General features: G+C 36.5%; 1 protein-coding gene across 1 annotated transcript in view; it reads right to left on the bottom strand.

The window, feature by feature from the left end:
• Nucleotides 1–21,613, bottom strand: part of DPYD (dihydropyrimidine dehydrogenase) — a 367,211-nt gene that overhangs the window by 222,722 nt on the left and 122,876 nt on the right. The window contains 2 exon segments of the mRNA XM_086617732.1: nt 18,407–18,494; nt 21,525–21,606. Of these exon segments, the coding sequence (XP_086473858.1) occupies nt 18,407–18,494; nt 21,525–21,606 (170 nt within the window).

Here is a 21,613-nt window from a genome sequence, read left to right as displayed (position 1 = left end):
CATTAAGGCCCATCAGCAAACTCCAACGACAGAGGCTCCCTCATTTGGGTTCAATATACATTCTCAAACACGTCACACGTCTGCCTTTTTGATATCACATCAGTTCCTTGCCAAAAAGCCAGCCACTGCACCCCCACAGGGCATGACAACTTCCCTTACATCCCCAGGAGCTGCAGGAGGGGAATGGAAATTGCCTTGGCCCCACTTCATCACCTCCTTATTCTGGGTCTTGATTCTACCACTGATCCCAATTTTTCTTGCTTGCATTTTTGCTCTGAGGGAGTGTAATGTCACTCTGGTTAGGATGACAAGCTTCCTCACCCTTTCCTGACCAAGAGACACTTCTGCCTGCGAAAACACTAATAACGAGCCTCTTTTGACATTGGATATTTATGCTGACCTAGCGCCCTTTGCTGCATCCCTGGGTGATTTCTAACCAGGCCTTAATGTGATCCCATTAGTTATCCTGTAGCTTTGGGGACATCTAATATACACCCTGTCTGAATGTGTACAGCTATGAATATAACCCCTACAGTCCTCTGCTGCCGCCTCCTAACTCCTCTTACTGCTAATTCAGAGATCAAGCTGGAGCCCAGCTGAAGGACAGGGCTTAAATATCCTCCCTGGTACACAGGACAACAACAGTTTGTCCATCATCCGAATAAGCAGTGCAAAGTGTCTTTACAACAAAGCATTCAAGAGGACTAGGCAAAATAAATAGTAGTCTTTTGCTCAAGTTTGTTTGCCTGAGCAACATTTTACAACCTTTGGGCCAAGTTCTTTTTATATCAGAAGGGAAAGCAATGCCATTTAGATGGCACAGAAGGTGAATCATAGGACTTGTAAAATTACAGAGGCAGGTAATAAGAATATTATAGGGTGTTTTATAGGTGATATAATTGCAGTTACTTTTGATAATAAAAATCCATTTAAATTAAGATTTGAATTACACATAAATGTAGCCATAGGGCTGCGCTTCTAAAATCTCAGCTGAGTACTCGATTCTCATCTAAAAGTTAAACCAGGATTGAATAACCAGCAGCCAATGCTACTCCTCTACACTAAGAATAACTAATACAGAGGGAGTGAAATGAAAAGAGCTAGCAATGCATTTCCCCCCCAGCATATCAAGCAGGTTTTCATACGGAAGCAGTGGTCATCAATCACTACCTCATTACCAACCTGTCATCTGGGTTTAGGCTAAATGTATTCTGGCTTGCTGCCATACTAAATGTTCAATGAAACATCCTTAAGGCTCTCTACAAGTTCAGCTGAAGTCGCACATGCTATACATCAAAGAGGAACATTAGCGTTATCATAGCTTAATAAATAGTGCCATTCTGGCAATGTAATCCTATGTTCTAGAGCTATCTTCCATTCCCAGTATTATACTGCTTAAGTAAACAATCTTGCTGTCTTATGTGAAGTTTATTTAGTGATAAATGCATACAAAGATAATTAGTCATACTGTTACAAATACACTTCCATCCCAGCTGAAGAACATGAGCAAAAATAGCAAGAGATTTTAAAAGCACACAGTGACATAATAAACTTTATCTTGAGGCGTTAGTTCATAGTTCTTGCATATTGTAGTTATTCAAGGTTCACTGTGTTGTAAGACAATGATGACAGTTGAAGGACCTCAAATCAATGCCTTTTCAAAATAACATTGGCTTGAATATGGCACTTTCGCATACCTCTGGGATGCAATACAGCCACTAAGATGACTGCAAAATATATTTCAATGGCTGTGCATACTACTTGCTTTGGGAATAACTCCTGACTTAAGTAAGGATACTTGTAATTAGTCATTCATTTCCATACACACTTGGAGAACTCTGTCCTGAATCTGTTTTCAAATTTAAAAATGCCAATAAAACATACATCTAGATTCTAACGTGGCAGAAACTTCAAGAGGCACCTTAAAGCAAAGCCTAATAACACGTTTTCATACAGGTGAATCAGTTCAGACACTGAACATTATTTTAAAACAATGAAATTCACCTAGAAATTTAGGAACACTTTTTTGTCCCTGTATAAAAACTTTCATTTATAAACATTACCTTTGTCACAAAATCAGGCCATACTATTCCTTAACTAAAATATGAGAAATGGCTCCAATTTGTTCAGTCACAGATTTTCCAAATGATTTTCAGTGTGTAGCAGGAAACCTGTCTTGACTAGTAAGGTGGGCTTGTTCTATGCAAAACACATTGAACTTAAACCACGAATTCAAGCCCTTACCTATATCTGACACTGTTCCTTTCCACTGTGTATTGATCTAAATAAAACAGTACCTGCACCAACCCTTGACATAAGTACAACTGGAAAGGGATAAAAATTACATGAGTCAGCATCCTTCCTTTACTAATATAAAGAAAAAGTTACATACCAAAGAGTGCTCCCTATGCTACAGTAACTCAAGAGAAACACTTTTCAACAAATAAAGAACAAAAATTGCATGATGTTTGGATAGTGTCCTTCTTGAGAAGGGACGGCAGATGATGCTGTTTTCAGAGCACATGTCCTGCTTGGCAATAACAATGCTGAATGCAGAATCCTCCTCCCACATGTTCACTGAGGCATACATACATGAGGAAAGGCAATACAATTTTTTAACTGAAGTTCCAACAAACTGGAGAGAGAGGCTGCTAAACGATTCTTCAGTCTGCACAAGGCTTACAATGTATATTGCTTGCTGAAACCAGGCTCTCCCTTTCCTGTTGCCTCATCTTCTAAGCTACTTAACTAGAAGTTGGTCTTGGGACAAATTTGGTTATCTGAGGAGTCATCAACAAAGACTGGATTTCCAGATATACATCTAGAGAATGAACTTGTTCTTTCAACTTTAAGTTGCCTTGCTTTGTGCTTATCTATTCCACAACCTTTAAGTTCTCTCGTGCCTTTAAGGCAAGGTCTCTGCTATAAAATGGTGATGCTCAAATAGTAGCATGTAGTGCTTAGAAAAGGTGAGAAGTCAAGAAGCAGTACTAGTTGCACAGTTCTGGCACTCCTGAGAGCGGTAAGAGTCTATTTTGTGCATCTCCTGCTCAGGACTGCAAGGAAAAGCCAAGATAAGGTTTTCCTTTTTACTCTTTCTATTTCTGCATATAGTATAAAGGGCCAGACACCAAACTTGCTGCTAATAGTGTACAACAATATAGCTTTAAAAGTTTACATAGATTTCAGTTAAGCCAAACATGAGATGCAAAACACATGGCTTCCGTCAACTGCTTTAGTAATAACTTCAGTGGAAACAAGACGAGAATTTATATTCGTAAAAGTTATACATTGTTAGGCTGTACTTTTTTTTCTTTTTACAATGACACTAAGGAAAAAATATGAAAAAAAATACACGTTGCATGTGAAAAATCTCACTAGATCCTTGATAAAATGAAGACTGTTCTCACAGGACCACAGCACTAAGCAGTTGTCTTTAACCCCAACCTTAATTCAGTGGCATTTTAGAGGTCTTCTACAACACTGTTAGCCAGCTTAATTCAGAAGCTGAAAGTAATCACTAAACACAACAATGAAAAAGAGCATTAAAAGATGTATCAATTAAAGGTACTAGCATTTTCTTGGGCATTTGGTGCGCAACAAGGGAAGGGGAAAAACCGTGCTTGGCTTTCTACACAACTTTTGTTACAAAAGAAGCCTGCGAACGGGCTTGCAGTAGGTCTGTCCCCTTCCATGCCTCAGAGATTACAGACCTAGCTGCCTGACGAAGGAATTTCGATACAGATCCTTCAGTGCAGAAATTATCAGATTTACAAAGCTTCTGACAGCTTTTGCTTCTAAAGTTTCAATTTGGCTGCTAAACTACATTACTGCAACATCCATGTAGCATTACTATAAATTCTGATTATCTACTTCTTTAGGTTGGTTTGTTTTGGGGTTTTTTTCCCCCTCTCCCTATAAATATACATGGGTTAGGATCCTGTGAGAGCTCAGAGGACTTAGTGTCCAGCTGTTCTTCCATATGTTCTCTAGGCCAACACCTGCTGCAGAGATACTACCAAGACCTCATGGTTGGCAAGCTGCTCTAATTCCACTCAGCTTGTAGGTTGAAAGGTCACTCCTTTAATGTAGTCAGTTTGTGGCTTCCACATTAAAGAGAGGGAGTTGCTATCACTGCTGGAGCTCCATTTTATGAAATCCAGTGACAGTAAAACCAGATGCCCTCTACTTTCATAATTGCTTTAACTGTCTAGTACATCTTAGAAAAATAACTTCTAGGGCCTGACAAGAGGACGAGCCAACCTCTCCACGAACAAGAGAACCTTCTAACTCAAAGATATGACATTACTCAAGGACCCTAAAGAACTGGCTGAAGGCATGGTCTGAGGACAAGCTTAATTTCCTCTTCTTTTTATTTCAGAGATACTACAAAAAGAGAATTGAAGATAAAGAGGCTTTTTTCTACTCTCTAACTCCTACTATAGAGGGGCCCGTAAGATCAAAACAAGATAAAGAACAGAGCAGAAAAGGCTGTACGCGAAGAAACCAAAAGCTATGAATAGAATCTAACAAGATCTTAAACAAAATTTTTGATGATGACCATAAGTAACTAATACAACATGACTACTACGCTGTAGCCCTTCAGTATTAAATTCCACAGACAAATCAGTGTGAAAATAGGTTCAAGAGACATAGCAATACATCATCTAATTTTACTAAAAATTGGCACACCTTAATAAAAACTTTCCAAGGTTATACTTTCTTTATGTGACAGGAAAATACGTCTTTTTTCTGGCAGGAGTTTATACACTCTTAAGTAATCAGTGCCCAAACCCAAGAGGAAAAATATTTTAAATGCCCACTGAATTAGACAGAACAGAAAAGTAAGAAAGTGGATAATGTATACACAAATAATAGGTGTAGATTTACGGAAAAGCATAGACCACAATTTCCAAATTGAGAAGTGCTCCACAGTCACTGACCTGGCATAAGATGAGGGAATGGGAAAACAGGTTGTATCTTTCCACTGTGCCACCTTATGTATTTCCAAACCTAGAGAACAGGCAGTTTTCTCTAACACAGCAGCCAGGGCACTCCAACTTGCCTGAACAAACATTGCAGTTTCATGGAGGTGAGTCTGTACCATCATTAGCTCTATGTGATCCAAACTCCGTGGCAGCTCTGAATAGAATCACGGGGCCTGACACTGGATCGACACACAGAGACACGCATCACAGACAGAATAAGGTCACTTTATAAACCAAGGGCAGTCTAGAAGACTACCCAGCAAGTACAAGACTAGCCTAGAAGTGCGCAAAAGTAAAACCTCCATCTACAAGTCATTGCTCATTTTCAAACATGCAGCTTTATGCAGGGAGAAGGGAATTAGACTTTTGTTCATACAGACACATTTACAGCAAATTTAACAAACTTTAATGACACTACAAATGAATTCATTTTCTCAAATTCAATGTTAAAATTGCCTCAATATATTTTTTCACTTTTATTAGAGAAAATCCTTTCTGTTCATAAGTGCAGTTTAAACAGCTCTATATGATGCCAAATGCAAACATTTAAGGGATGTTTCGGCATATTAAGTCTAACCCTCATTTCCGTCTCAATGATACATGCAAGAATTCTAACTAGGTTGATTTTATGAACCAGTTAAATGATTTGTATTCAGAGCAACATTAAAAATCCCCATGACAAAGTGTATTTGAACGAAAATACCCTGCTTGTGACACATCCTTTACAATTAATGTGTTTTCATTTTTCACATGTTGCATCTCATTTATTTTATTCAGGCGCACATAGTTAAATCTACAAGATACGGTAAGGTTCCAATACTTTTGAAATAATAAATCATTTCTTACAGATGTTTTCACCCACTGCAAGGCTGCTGCTCATTAATCAAACGTTATCAGTATCTATCACTGCCCAGTGCTGAACAGGAAAGGCACCTCATTTTGAGTTTTTGACTTTTATTCACTGGTTAGTCCCTGACCCTTATACTACCACATGCTTATTAGAAATATGGAAAGCCCTACAGCATGGCAGATCTTACTACAAGGAGTTTTAGAAGGAGTGTTATACAAGCAGAGGCATATTTTTCTTTGAGAGGTGGAGGAAATAAAGTCAAGCTGCTCTTCAAATTGGCAACACAAATACAATCACATTGTCTTCCAACATGTAAGTAAAATGCAACCAGGTAAGCAAACTATTTCTGGTCTAGATATTTTCATATCTGAAATGTGAAATAAATATATATTAGGCACTACACAAGGTATGTTTCATTTTTGATAAATTATTAAAATTTCATTTCAGAAAACAGTACATAGGATACAATGTGTCTTTAACAGGATAATCCTACAGGGGAAAATGTAAAGAAAAGGGTACAACGTGAGTAAGAAGTTATCTGATAAAAATTTCAACTTCCTTGTGCTCACTGAGAAATTGCTGGATTCATGTCAATAATGAAAAATAAAATTTGCATTATTTAATTTGCTATTTTGATCCTTACACGTCTTTTTCAAAATACTGGAAAAGAAATTAAATTTGGGGAAGCAGCACAAATCGCAAGAGGTTAGGAATAAAGATTTCTGTAGCTCCAAGAAACAGTCTGAATTTTTGCCATAGCTTCACCACAGCACTTCTACAGCGCTGAGCACTTTTATAGCCCTTTTAGTGCTAAGTCTCACTACTCCCACATAATAGTACAGAAGAACGAAGAGTCAGCCAGGAGGCCAATACCCAGAGCACAAGTCTCACTCTCAGGAGAGCATCACACCACACTGCTTCCCTCCAGTGATCTACTGTGGTGTGTGATTTATATTTTTGATATTAGCCAAGTGAAAAATTTAAGGCAATGAACTTAAAAACAACTACCATCTCCTGCCACAGCTGCAATTTACTCAACTCTCCTTTAACTAAACATTTTCTTTGCATATTCTATTGCTTTCTGAATGAACACTGAACACCACACTTCTATCTATGATTATTCACTCTGCAAAGAAGATTAAACACATTCTATTCTTGCAAGCATGGCAGGTCTACAGAAGTAACTGAGCTACAATGTGTATTTTCTATGCTTCAATACAAGAAAGGGCATTCAGCACAAGCATGGGCTCATATTTGTATCTGAAAAATAAGGGACCAACTTGCCAATGTAGTGGGTATATTAAGATTCTTACGTCCCTAAGATTTCAAAAGTGCTAAGATTTCAAAACTTCCTTTACTTAAATTTATTGGGCTTTGCAGAAAAAGCTGTGCACAAAGAAGGCATGGATTGTAACAATTAGAGGTGATTTCTTTAGATTCTATCTATTGGGGGAAGGAAAACAGTTTGTTTTTTTAAAGCAAATTAACTCCAAGCTTTATTATCAAGCAGCTACTAGCAACAAAACAGGCAGGAACTTTATCCCAGCGATCAGTACAGACACCACAACCGAGTACCTCACGCATCCTGCACAGAATGGTCACTGGGTCAATCTCTCCCAAACTCTAGAAATTTCTTTCTGCCAGGAACAGGCAAGAACTGAAACTCTGAGCATAACAAGACAAACAGGCAATTTAAAATCCCATAATCTGGGATGACTTCAGGATCTGTAGTGGTCTTGAACTCAAGCTAACCACACTAACCCCTGGCACAGCATGTCATGGCCTGAGCTCCTGTGCCGAAGCTGCAGAGGAGGCTGCAGGAACTGGACTCAGCTATTGCCTCGAGCTCCCGCATGGAAGATCCCTGCCAGCCCACCAGAGCCTTCCTGAGCCAGCTTCCAGAGAGCTTCCTGAGAGCGCATGAGGCATAACCCACTTCACCTGAGGAAGGATCAAATTAAATTAAAGCTGCCTAAAATCTATACAGAATAGGCACCATAATGCTTCATGTTTTGGACCTTCTCTTTTTCCTTAGCCATCAAGAGTGTTTCTTCTACACCACAGTTGTAGAATATCTGCCACAAGCAACATGAAAATGTGAAGAGCTGCTATTTGTTCACCCATGTATGTAAAATCTTCTTGGGAAATTTTTATTTCTGTTTTGAAGCATCCCTTATCTAACTCTCTAAAGATTAAGAAACCTTCTCCCAGACAAAAAATTTAGCCATCATTTTTCATGTACAAAAGATTTGTATTGGGCCATAATAGCCACATCTAGTCTGTGTTTCCTAGTGCATAAAAAAGCAATCACCTCTATGTCACCTATATGTTGAAATAATGAACTGTGATATTTTCAATGTCTAACTACTAAATAATATACTAACTATAAAATCAAAATAACTGTTTATTCTATATGTGATTTGCTCTCATTTAAAAAATCCAATGTATTAGAGAAAATGCTATAAATATTGTAGTGTTGAGAAACAGTCTTCAATAATGGTTAACGATGTCATCTCAATTTAAACAACCACCAGGTACTGAAATTTCACTATCTACTAAACTGTTAGAATCTATTTAAAAATATGCATCACATTCAAATAAACAACCACCTATTATTATTAGTCACAAACCAACAAAGAATTATTTCTAATAAAAAATCCTAAGAAATCTGCAGTAAGTTATACCATTTTCCATTATATCAATGAAACAATAACAAACAAAACCTTGACAATTCTTAGAAATGTAGTAATACACCACAAGTTTCTACTTGATAAGTGACTAGTAATTTCAACATAATTGCAGTATTATCATTAAAGATTAATTGGCTGAAACCTGATGATTTTTAAATTCTCATTATTCATTTTTTTCCTCCTATGAAACTAATCACTAAAGATCATTAGAGGGAATGTTGAATCATCATACTAGCTGTTGAATGCATTTCCACTTTCTCTAATGGTTTGTGTTCAGCTTACTACATTTTTAGCACAAATGAACGAACAATAGCCAAAGGATTTCCTGTGAAAGCAAACACTGTCAAGGACAATGTTTGGAAAATATTTTCTTTTGTTAGATAAACATGTAATTTGTATTAGCATTATCCAAACACTCTGAGTACTTAGTATGCTTATTTCCATCTTCTAATCTTGTAAACATTGTTTTATGAAGACAATTTACAGTAAATTTAGCATTAATACACTGAAAGCAGTAACAGTACAAACAGTGAATCTTAATTACTACATATACTCCACACCTTGTGACACCACGAGGAAAATGAAAAATTTTGAATACAGTTTGGCAGTATAAAGTGTGCACAGAAGACTATCTATGGGACTTTATTTCTCAAGCCGATAGGACACACCAGAATGCTACACTAACCCAGAGGAATATTTGCATACATGTTAGTCTTTCTTTTAAAACATTTGCCATGTGACATATACTATAATATTTATATGCTCTATCCTAATTATATACACAGCATTAGTAATCATTAACATATGTATTTACACAGTGCCTTTTAATTTCACAGTAAAAGGAATCATATGACTGGCATCTCCAAAAAGTATTGATTAGAATAGTACAGAACAATTTTCTAGTATCATGACCATGACAAGTGGTTCAAAAGCCTGTCTAATCTCTATCCACTCGTAATTCAACACACAAATATTTACATAGCTTAGTTAAAGATTACTTGCTATAGTAAGCATGTAAAACTTTCTTTTGAGATATTTGTTGACTTTTAAAACTACCATTCCATTAAAACAAAAGAGATGTGGAAGGCAGTGGATGTGCCTTCCCATGATGGTAGAAGCTATCGCATTGGATAAGAAAGTTACAAATACTACTGGAATAGGAAAGCTTTCAATTAATGCATTGAGCCTGGAGGAAGGAGTGAAGAATTCTCTCGGGCATAGACTGCAGGCAAAGAAGGCTACAGGTCTCAGGTCTCAGAAAACTCTCAGACTGTGAATCTCACCCAAACAGAATCACTAGTGAGTGTGCCCCAAGTTATATGAAGGACCAAAACTGGCCTCAAGCACAATCAGGCGTGAGGATTTTCCCCTGAAATAGGGTAATTTCCCTTCATTATACTAAACTGTTTCTAGATCAACAAAGGCCTGGCTCCTAAGCAATGATGAAAAGGGAAGCAGATGAATGAGAAGCACAGGACAACCACTGGGTCAGACAGAAGCCTTGAGTCTTGCCCATGTCGAAGCAGAGAAGTGGCAGAGCAAGAAGGTTTCCTAAAGCAATCTCTACAAGTCCTTCAACAAGTGCTACAAATCCACCATAGAAATCCAGGTTTTGTCTTAACTTGTCAATTCAACAAACAGATATATCCCTTGTTGAGTGGGCAGCGAAAGAATACGAGTTCAGAAACATTATATTTGGGACATAAATGTGTAGAGAAAGACTGTTTAAAACTTTATTCCTTAACACGAAAAAGTGCTTGCCATCTTCTCACCAATAATTGGCACTAAACAGGTGAGATTTTGATACACTTCCTACTTCTGTACAATCTTTAAAAATAAAAAAAATAAAAAAATGTAACAAGTCTAGGTTTTTAACCAGCCTTTTTTCCTTCATAAGACAAAGGAAAGTAAGGAGTTTCTAAAGCTATTGCTTAAATTTTGTATTGTGTCAGTCCTCCTATAGTATTAGGTAGAATAACGTTCCAACAAGTGTCTGATTGCATCAAATATTTATTGACCACATGGCACTCTCTTTACAAGGAAAGAGAGCATATGCACCAGCTTACCACCGGTATTTTAGATGGTTGTTCATTCTGTGTCTGAATATTAAATGTGGAAGCAAAAAGACGGCAGCATAATTATTACTTGTACATCTAAAACATAAAAGTAACTGACTCGTATTGGGCTTGCATGGCAAGGTCTTGGTAAGGGAGAGGCTACAGGGATGGCTTCTGTGAGAAGCTGCTAGAAGCCTCCCCCTGTGTCCGAAAGCAACAATGCCAGCTGGCTCCAAAACAGTCTCATGGAGGCAACTTCTAGAAACAAAAGGTAAGCAACCAAAGCTCTTTTCTTTAGGTGTAAAGCACTGAAGTATGTAACATCAGAATACGAAAATGCAGTATCTAACATCATCCTTTTGTTCAATATTTACTTTTCTTATGCACTTCTCAAACATCAAAATGCTTAAAAATGAATGCTTGAATAAACTCTCAAAAAGTGCTAAATAATGTTAGATGAATTAATCTGCTAAGATATTAAAAAATTTAATTACTCTTTAAAACAGTATGAATTAAATTGATATTGCAATTATATTTAGATGAGCATTTCTTCAGGGAAACTGTCCAGCATCTTAGAGAGACATAGGAGAGTGTTTCGTAAAACGTGCAGTAGAGATTGTTATGCTAAGTAGTTTTTTGGTAGGAAAGATAAGTAAATAAGAGTATGAAAATGTGTGTAATTTGCCAGTGAATAACTTAAGGATGCCCAAGGGCAGATTATTAGTATTTTTTGAAAGTGTCCTAAGACTATTAATAATAAATAAGCTGTTTTGTGCATCTGAGCCCTAAAAGCTTTCAATTGCCCACTGCTTCCAAGGTGTATTAGGAATGTTCCATCAATATCCAGAGAAGTAGTGAGGACTACAGAACTGGAAGGAGAGCTTACTACAACTGCCAATATTAGAAAAAGATGCTTCAAGCATAAAAATTCTTGAATGTATGTACATTGTCAGTCTCCAGGAAGGATGCTGGACTGGGAATAAATGCAAGCTCAAACATCTACTATAAGCATGTAAGAACAAGCTCTTTCACAGAGTTCCTTTTCTAATATAACTATATTCCTTTTGTTTTTTAATAACAAAATTGTTTTAAAGAGTAGCAAAAGAGGAGAATAACATGAATATTGAGGACTAATGAGTTTTGTATTAGAACTAATTTATGGTGCAGTTTGTTCGCAATACTCTTCACACGAGACATGAAAAACTTAAGAAACACAGTGTTACAGAAGAGTGCATTCATTCTCCAAGCTGTGAGCAATGAGCTAAGGCACTCCAAGAGGCAGACTATAAAGAAGTCCTATACTTGACTGCACAGACTTGTGTAGATCTTCCTTGGGACTTCATTTCATACAGTTGCAGTTCAATGTACAGTTTTGATCCTGTTCTGTACTAAATTGCAAATGTATCTATCACTAGCCTTCTCGGGGATCTTTATTTAAAAAAAAAAAAACACAAAACTCTTAAATTTAATTTTAACATTATTCAGATTACTGTAAGGCAATTGTGAAATATTTTCAATTGGCTTTGTCCAAATCCTGACACTGCTCTTCGTCACTGTTGCTCTTCAAACTGTTTGAAGTACTATCTGACTTCACGACTCATCTTGATGACTTCATTCTTATTATAGCTAATATCAAAGTCTTACAGCTTTTCACAGCTAAATGGATTTGAATATTTTTTTTGTCACAATAAAACATAATTCCAGTGTTTTCTCTGGCTCTGCAGCCTGTATTATCTTCTACTGCATAAGGATACTGATGCCTGAAAGCCCACTGTTGTCACCATTTAAAATCCTGGGTGAAAAGCACCGTCTTTGTAAGATTCTAAGACAGTGACAACCCTTGTCTACAAGCGTCAATAAAACCAACTCAGAAACTAGGCTAGGCACACATTTATTTTGAGTATCTAGCTGATCATGTTTCCAAAAACATCATTCTTTCCTGCACTACCTTCCAACATATTATTTTTTTCCCCAACTCGTATTTTATCTGGTCTTTAGGTTTTCGCTTCCTCGCAGCAAAAACCATATCATCTATGAAGTGTCAAAGTACTTACAAAAATATAAAGTAATACAAAAGAACACTAAAAATTCTCCCAAAATAGAGCGGAAGATCCTAAGAGCCTAAGGCTGTGCAATGCTTGTACTATAGTTCCCTCTTTAACCAAGACACATTATATCCTACGTGACTATATTACCGCTGAGCCAAACAGGTCTTCACAAAGAGGCCTAAGAGCATAACTTTAAGGAACATCTTAAATGCTAAGAAACAGAAAACAATTCTGATAAACAACCAAAGCAACAGATAAATCCTGGATATGTGTTCAAAAGACTCTGCCTCTAAACTTTTCCCTTTGAAGGCAATAAGTGAAATAGCAAGTGAAGAGAAAAAGAAAACTCAGAAATGTAAGGCAAAACAAAACCAGCAAAGCAAACAAATAAAAGTCTGTTCACAACCTGAAATGAGAACTATTTTGAATATGACATATTTCCTCCATAAATGTCTGTGCTGGCCATGGGCCTATGGGCCTCATATGCAGATTTCATGTCCTCCAAATTTAGTTTATGAATCAGGAGTACGATGTACAATTTTTTCCTATAGCACAAGCAAAATGAACATCTGTTCACTTTTTGCCACGTAGGTTTATATCTGTGTGGGTGGGTGTGAACAGAGCTCTTGATGTGTAATATTCTTCCCATCTGCACACCAGGTGGCACTGCATAGTTAATCAGAAGATAATAACAGGCATGAGGAGATTACTTACTTTTTGGGGAAGAGACAGTAAATCAATCTCACAGGGTTTTTTTTAAAAAAACAAGGTACATCAATGCTTGGACTTTTAATTTCTTTTTTTGGTGTGCAATTTCATTCCAATCAATGGAATCATCTGATTATATTATTGTTTGAATGCTATGTTAATTAACTATGAATGACTGCAATTATCACAAAGGTTCTTTCCACAAGGGATTTCGTTTTTTCCTTTTTTATGTACGGTTTTAACCCTTGCAAGCAGGATATATCTGCTTGGATTTACTCTGTATGCTCAGCTAACCTACCATTTTGCAGTATTTACTAAAGCTCTGAATACCCTAACACAATAAAATCGACTTTATAATAATTCAACATCACAAGATGGAGGAAGAGACAAGAAAGCTTCATTACTAGCTGCATTTGTCCTATTAGTGAGAAGTTCACTATAAAGTTAGGGCTGCAAGTTTAAGCCTATGGACACTGAAGTGTCTAAGCAATTCCTGGGAATGGAGGCTTAATATATATATTTTAATATTTTATCAAATAAAATATACTTTATCTGCTCTTTATATAAAAAGAATTTAAATGTTATATAAAACCCCTATGTTATGATAAAACATACAAAATAAGTATAGAGGTTTGCGTAAAATAGTTTTTCGTGATAGTCTTTCTATATATTTGTTTGAATGTCACACAAAACATGTCCCTAAATACTATAAATACTTAGGTTATTCATTTTCATTCAATTAAATAGTTGTATAAAAAACTTGTTGTGTATTTTCTCTTTCAAAAAGAACACACAATGCTTTGTGGAGTCTTAAAAGATAGAACCACACAATCCTGTTTTCCAATGAACGTAGCTGAACTTCAAGAAGGGTGAGTAATGAAAGTCCAGTATTTCTGCATTTGCTCTGATAGCCAAGTGAAACACATACACATAGACATTTTCTGTAAAAATCATTAAGTATTCTACCCTGAAAATCAACCAAGAGACACAGCAACACAAAGCATTCAGACTGCTCTGTTCTCCATAACATACCCTTCACTGCCTTACTTTGCTGTCTCCAAGGACCATGTGCTCTCTCCTCTAGCCCCTCACCCCATCATTGATTTCTCCTTTTGCTGTCAGCATGCCAATTCTCTATTGCCCTGAGTCTCTATGGTGTTTACAGAAGGTAGCAACTGATGCAAGACTACTTTTCTTTTTAATATCAAAATTTTCAAACTGATTTGTCAGCTTAATCACAAATTCTTCACAAACATTTCTTATCAAAAAGTAGAGCTGATTCTAGGTAGAGTATCTTGAGCGTAATCTATCAAATCTGGAAAGGATTTTTTTTTTTTTTTCTATGAGTAGTTTTAGAGGTTAGTTTTAAAACTTTGAAAGTTCAATCGGGAGATTTAATTCCTGTTCATTAATGTTTGTGAATAACCAAATAAAAGTAAAAGACTTGTAACTAGAAGATAAATGGAATTTTAAAATAAAAATTTTAAGGACTTTAATTCTACATCTCTAATTCTTAATCAGGTATTTTAATTGCCCATCGAAGTAAGACTAAGTTTAGAAATTGCATCAAACTAAATTACAATGAAGAGAGAACTAAAAAATATAGTAGACTCCCAGACTAGATTTAACAGGTTGTTCCTCCCTGCTAAAGGCTGCTGCCTTTTAGTCCCGTGAAAAAATTCCCATGTGTGCTGTTGTCTATCATTACTTTTGATGGAAGAAATTGAGGTTCACGAACTATCCCTTTGATACTTAAGTTAGCCGTAATCTGAAATCAGGACTGCTGGAGAAAAAACAAAAACAAAAACAAAAGAATGGTCTCTCTCTTACGTCCATGTATGCAAAACACAAGACAATGTCTGCTGCCAGATGTTGCAAAATATACATCTTTGTAGAGAGGAAACTGAGAGGACATGAGAGTGTATGATGGACAGGGAAAAGGCAATTCATACGCTGATTCTCTAGCAATAAACAGAAGTACAGCATTAAAAACTAGTTGGATGAAACACCGTTCAGATAAGGCACAAACCAGGAGACTGAAAGAAAGAACCACCAAAAGCAAAAAAGATAACAGGCAACCCCTGTGACTGAGATTCTTAGATGACTTAGAGTGTGCCATTGCCCAGACTGATCTCTTTCATTACCACTTAGTCAGGTAACTATGAAAGCTTTCCCTCAGATCCAGTCTTTGCTAGTTCAACACATGTCTTTGTAACCCCAAATTCCAAATCAGTCTCTATAACATTATACACACAGCCACAGTCTAATTGGGAAAGGTAAGCTGGTGCTTATAAAACAGCATGGAGGTAAGGTGTGACTCCAATTGAGACCCAGAAGTTGCCAGAGGTTGGTAACACACACTGGCTATTTGTTTGTTTTCAGGTCTAGTATAAGGTGTTTTTCCAAGCTTTAAACAGTGACCTAAATGTACCAGACCTACTGGCTGAAGAGAGTCTTTCACCTTATGATAAACCATCATAGTCTCAATGCCCCAGGTACACAAAGACTTGAAGCTAAGCGTTTTTTTTATTACTATTTATTTTAGAGTAAGGCTGTTAACCTATATCCTTTTGGGAACTACTTCGGAATTCTTTATCCTTCAGGTCTGAAACAGAGCAAATACGTTGACTAGAGCACACTTTTAACACCCTTCCAAACAGTTCTCACAAAAAGTCTTTGCTATTCATTTTTCTTCGATATGATCATTTGGTAGAAGTGATCAAATCTCAGTCACCTATGCTTTACCTTCCATACACTCCTCAGCTGGGTCTATCCCTCTACCTCATGTGACATTCCCACATAGCGAAAGATTTTTGCTGATGCATAACTGCATGGAAAATTGCTTTCAAAGTTCTCTTTGCATCTCCATTTTCCCTCATGTTGCTCACTACCTACAAGTGCTCTTCCATTTCACGAATCACATGGACTCTTGCACAATGCTGACTGATAAACTCTTTAGTTCCATCTCATTTGCAAGACCAAAGGTGTGCTCTTCAAAAATCACATTGCTAAGAAAAAAAATCCTCTCACAGTGTACTCCCTCATCCCATCAGGGACTTCATCTTCTTTTACATACTCATTCACATTTTCTTTTTTCCACTAACAGGGAAAATTGAAAACTACCATGTTTATTTCCCATCAAGGTACAGATTCATTCAGAAGCAAATTACAATAACCTTTAAAAAAAATTTCTATTTTATATAAGTAGTGCTCTCTAATTATTTTACTCCCATGATTCAGTGTAATGTTCAAATACGACATTTCATTGAATATATGTTTGTTTAGTAGGCAAAGAACACAAAAAGAAATACAGCACAGACTCATTATGGAAAAACTGCTGTTGAGAGTTTATAAATGGCCTATTGCATTAATATAGCTAAGCCTAGAAATCGGTAACCCTTGGTTTGTCCTCCATCTTTCACTACCAGTATGCAAGGCCACATTACTGTCCAGTGTCTTACACAGTACTGTAAAAGAGAAATGACAGACAGACATGGGGTACAGTGAGGGACCAACTTCATTACGAATGCAAGGTAGCTTCCAATAACAAAACTTTGTAGGAACACAGTTCCTACATTAGCATTTATACCTTTATACCCACTGTAATACAGTGAAAACATGGTTTACAGGAGAAAAATACTTCAGATACCTTCTTTTGTTTATTAAAATTCTGGCTGTACCTAGCATCTGTATGGCACAATGTTGTCTATATACATTTCTAACAAAAAATATATTTTATTAGGATAACTTTATTAAGGTCAGAAAATAAACCCACATGCATAAAACAAACATTCCAATCCTATGTGTAAAGTGCTCAGCAGTCGTTTTTGCCAGTCTTTAACAGAACTGTTACTTTAAATTTATGAGTCAGAAACGCAGGGGAATCATGCTGATGTTCCAAAAATGACTGGTAATTTTTTCCTAAATGTTAGACTCTCAGAAAACAATGTTTATTTACAAATTAATCCCTCATTGGTGAGATTTCACAAAGCAGTTTGAAAGACATAGATTAAAACAATAAAGAAGGTAAGTTTGACTCATTGCCTTGTATACAATTCCATCAAAATATGACACATCTGAAATTCCTATACATGGAAGGTGTCTAACAATGTGAGGACTTAGGACTATATAAATCAGAATGCTCTGTACTATAATCATATGACAGAATAGACCTGCAAAGCTTATTATACTGCATATCCAGATGGTAAACAACAGTTGTCGCTGTACTAAGAATTACATCTCTGTAATCAATAATAGGAAAGAGGAACAGTTGGACAACTTGTTTCCTATTATGTTCACTTAGGCAACGTCTAGATCAATAAACAGCATTAAGTCTCATACCAACTGTAGACGATGCCTGCTCAACATGTCTATCATATGGTAGCGATGGGTCCAGCTGTACTTCAAAGTACTTGTAAATGGATAACAATTCTAATCTAACATTAAAAAGAAGCAATGATTCAAATAGCAGGCAGGTGCAGGACTTCTTCAGAATATGAGAGAAGACAGATCTGTGATGCCAGTTTTAGTATAAGTCAAAGTCAGCTTATTTTGTTAACCCATCCCATCATTATATTTCACTACAGCCTATCTGAAGGATGCTACATGTTTATATGGACGAAAGAAAACAAAAAAAAAGCAACCAAGCATGGTATCACTGGCTTACCTAAGACTCAGTAATTATGTGGGTATAGTAAGCTGTTCGCACGAATGGAAAACTGAACTTGTGTATTGCTCTAGGCCAATACGGAAATTAATTAGGAGTAATTTTTTAGTACATCCATTTTTTAACTATTTAAACAAACAATAAATCAACCCATTCAGCCGCATTCTTGTCTTTCTTAAAAATCTATTGCCTAAATGTGAAAATTTTAACAAATCAGTCTTAAGACAGCGAGCTTTAGCCTCCTGTTTTTTCAATTTTCCTTATATTCCATACTGTCATAATGCATCAAATTGAAGCTGTCTCACATCACGCTATTAACATAGATACAAGTCCCAGTTTATTCTTAGACAGTCATTCAATTTCAAGATGATGAAACACAGGACAGTGAGCTCTTCTTACCTATTCCAATAAAGACCACTTCATAGCCATCTTCTTTCAAGGTACGGAGAGTCATTCCATCCATTGCAAGGCCTTTACTAAAAATTATCTGAAAGAATTAAAGATTACTTGCTTTTAATGCGATAATGGGAAAATAATTTCTATCGTGTCCTGCATATGGACATCTCATAGGATCTTCTAGTGAACGAACAAAGCAAATTAATTATTTTTTCCCCCCCCAAGCTAGGCTTAAAAGCCCAGGTTCGCTCTGATCTAAGCAAGTGGCCCAAACTATATATGGGTAAAATGTACCTTCAGGTCATCCTCACATGGGGGCCAAGCACAGGCTACCTTGGTTTCTGCTGTAAGCTAAAAGAGCTAAAGCAAGCTAAACAGACAAACAAGGCCTGTCTGTGGAACACAACACTGAAGCAAAGCTGAAAATGGCAGTTTTCTACTGCGAGTAAATCACCGTATTCAGTGCTGTCTACAAAAGGTTGTTTTCTCATGTGAAAATCCGAATGTAAGAAACATGACGTGAAAGCAATAACCTCCTTTAGAAAACATGTGCTAAATGGGACAATCACCCAGTACACCAACCAAAAAAAAAAAAAGAGCAGTTTAGGTTATTACAGAAACCTTAGTGAAAGTATGAGCCTCTTACAGAGAAATAAAGAGAATAAAACACACGACACTATTCTGTAGTAAGAGGTTCTGAAGAGAAAACCAAGCAATGTTTTATCTCACAGTATCAAGAACTAGGTAGGACTCCAATTGCACAGAATGCAATGCCAGTCCTGAAAGAAGAAAGGTTGTGCTGCACCCTCAAAGCTCACAGTCTGAATTTTGCAGAGACCCTTAGCTAGGACACCTTTATACCAAAAACCCTCAGTGAAGTCAATGGTGTTTCTGTGGATTCAGAAAACCTGCCTGCAAAGGACTGGGCCAGAGATGGCAATAAGTCTAAAGAACGTTCTGTGCAAATTACAGCATGTCCTACTTGCTTGTAATGAAGCAGACTGTTCTGCATGGTAAACTAACACAGGTTTTCAAAATTATCAATGAGATCAGTTTTGATTTAAACTTGCAATTGTTTAATTCTCATGTAGACAAGCAACAATTCCCAGAGTGCAGTGATTGGTGTTCATTCACTGAAAGAAATAAGTCACAGTAATAAAAACGCACCTATAATCTACACTTGTTTCAATTCAACTACTATTCACTTTCAGAAGCAAAAGCTGGAAAATATTTGTAGAGCAATGTTCCACCAGCAATCCTGCTCTGAGCAGCCACTGCACAGGTTGAGCAACTACAGCTGTTATAAGAGTGAGATGGGGAAGAAGGTTTGCTGCATGTTCAGCAAATCAACTATAGCAGTCTCCTGTGTAGAAGTCATGCAAGAGAAGATACGCACACCTTTTACTCATCTCTCCTAACCCTTGAGGCTTTTGAGTAAATAAAGTGCGTGTGATTCCTCTTCTGATACTTTGTACTTCTTGACATGGATATGTGTGGTTTTATCTCTGTACTTTAGACTCTCTGAACTTCAATATTTTTCACTAGTTTTGTTATATCACTTGTATATTCACTTTACAAAATGCCATGCTCCACTGTGTAAGCACTGTACTTTGTGATCTTCACAGTTTTGTCTTCATGTCATTTAATAACTTGTTCGTTATTGAATCTGTCTATATTTCATTTAATACACTTTTCCTATCAGTAAAAAAAAGGTAGATGAAAAATACAATGTACAATACCTAAAACACCAACTTTTTTTGTCTTCGGAGATTTCACATGAATTTTATCAGAGGTGCAAAAGCCACATACAGTTGTAATCCTTTCAAGAATACAGGCTACATCCTCACAGGCAACAAATGCATTCCATAATTGTCATTATATTTTTTCATTGTATTGTGCACAAATGTTATGAAAACCTAATGAAGGAATTTAAATGACAATACTGTTTTTTGTGGGGATTCATAATACTCCTAGGGCCTAGCTCTGTAATCCTTATTCAGCTAATTCTTACTAATTTCAGTAGAATTACTTGAATAAACAGAAGTACTGAGCATTTACACAATACAGCACCTTTCACCACAGACTTGAAACGCTTTAAGTAAACACCAGAAAATATTTCCAGTTTATAGAGGTATAAAGCTAAGTTAACCAGCTTGCCAAAGGTCAATTGCAAACCAATGGCAGAACTTGGAAGCAAATTTACATTGAGATTCTCTGCTGCACTTCAAAACCGTAGAGGACTTGCAGGATAAAACAACATGGTGGCTCTATCAGTCCATTCTGGAGACTCTGTCATAGCCTTAGGGAGTTAAGTTTTGCAGAGGTTCCCAGAAGCCTACATCCAGCAATTTTGTCTAAAATTGTCTCAGTGTTGTGGTTGTGCTCACTGAGCACTTTAGTTTCATGTTAAAAATATATTATCCGGCCTGGTACTCAAAAACTTAATCCAGTGATGCATTCTACATTTGTAACTTCTATTAAAATGTGCAGCAGTTGTAAATACTATCTAAATCTTCAGCTCAAGCCTGAAATTAACAATAAAGCAACATTCCCATTATCTGTAAACAACACACATTTGTTTAACAGAATAATGCATAACTATTGCTTTCCAAGAAGTTGAATGACTGTTATTGTTTATAATAGATGATCATGTTAACACTTTGTTTAATTGGATGCATTTTATTATAAAATTAACTTGGACGCAAGACTGTATTATAAATCATTAAGAAAAAACTCAGGGAGAGAGAAAGAAAGGAGAAGTATCAAATATGAATGTTTAAGTAGTGCCTAACTTGCATGAAAAAAACTCGATTAAAAAAAATCTAATCATTCCAATAGCTACATTGAACCCCTAAAGCAATTTAGGAATTTGTTTCTTACAGACAATTAATCACATGCAGGCATGCCAGATGAGAACTATTGATTGCCCTTTTCCAAACTAGTGGCATTCAGACAGGAGACAGACAAATGCCCTGAGCAAGAGGAAGCATCTTCCTGCCTCTGTCTAGTGTAGCTTTTAATTGTTCTTTACTAATGTGCATGACATTTTGCTGTTAATCTTTGCAGAGTTCTTGTTCTTTTTCCTTTGAGCTATACATAAGCAGGATGTATTTTTCATTACCTTCACTCCAAGATCCTTCATAAGATCAGCTTCAAAATCCACTACATCATACGGCAATCGGAACTGGGGGATTTCAGATGCACTAAATA

Source organism: Tauraco erythrolophus, chromosome 10 (genome assembly GCF_009769465.1).
Source record: "Tauraco erythrolophus isolate bTauEry1 chromosome 10, bTauEry1.pri, whole genome shotgun sequence".
Taxonomy (NCBI): Eukaryota; Metazoa; Chordata; class Aves; order Musophagiformes; family Musophagidae; genus Tauraco; species Tauraco erythrolophus.
This window is presented reverse-complemented; position numbering and strand designations above follow the sequence as displayed.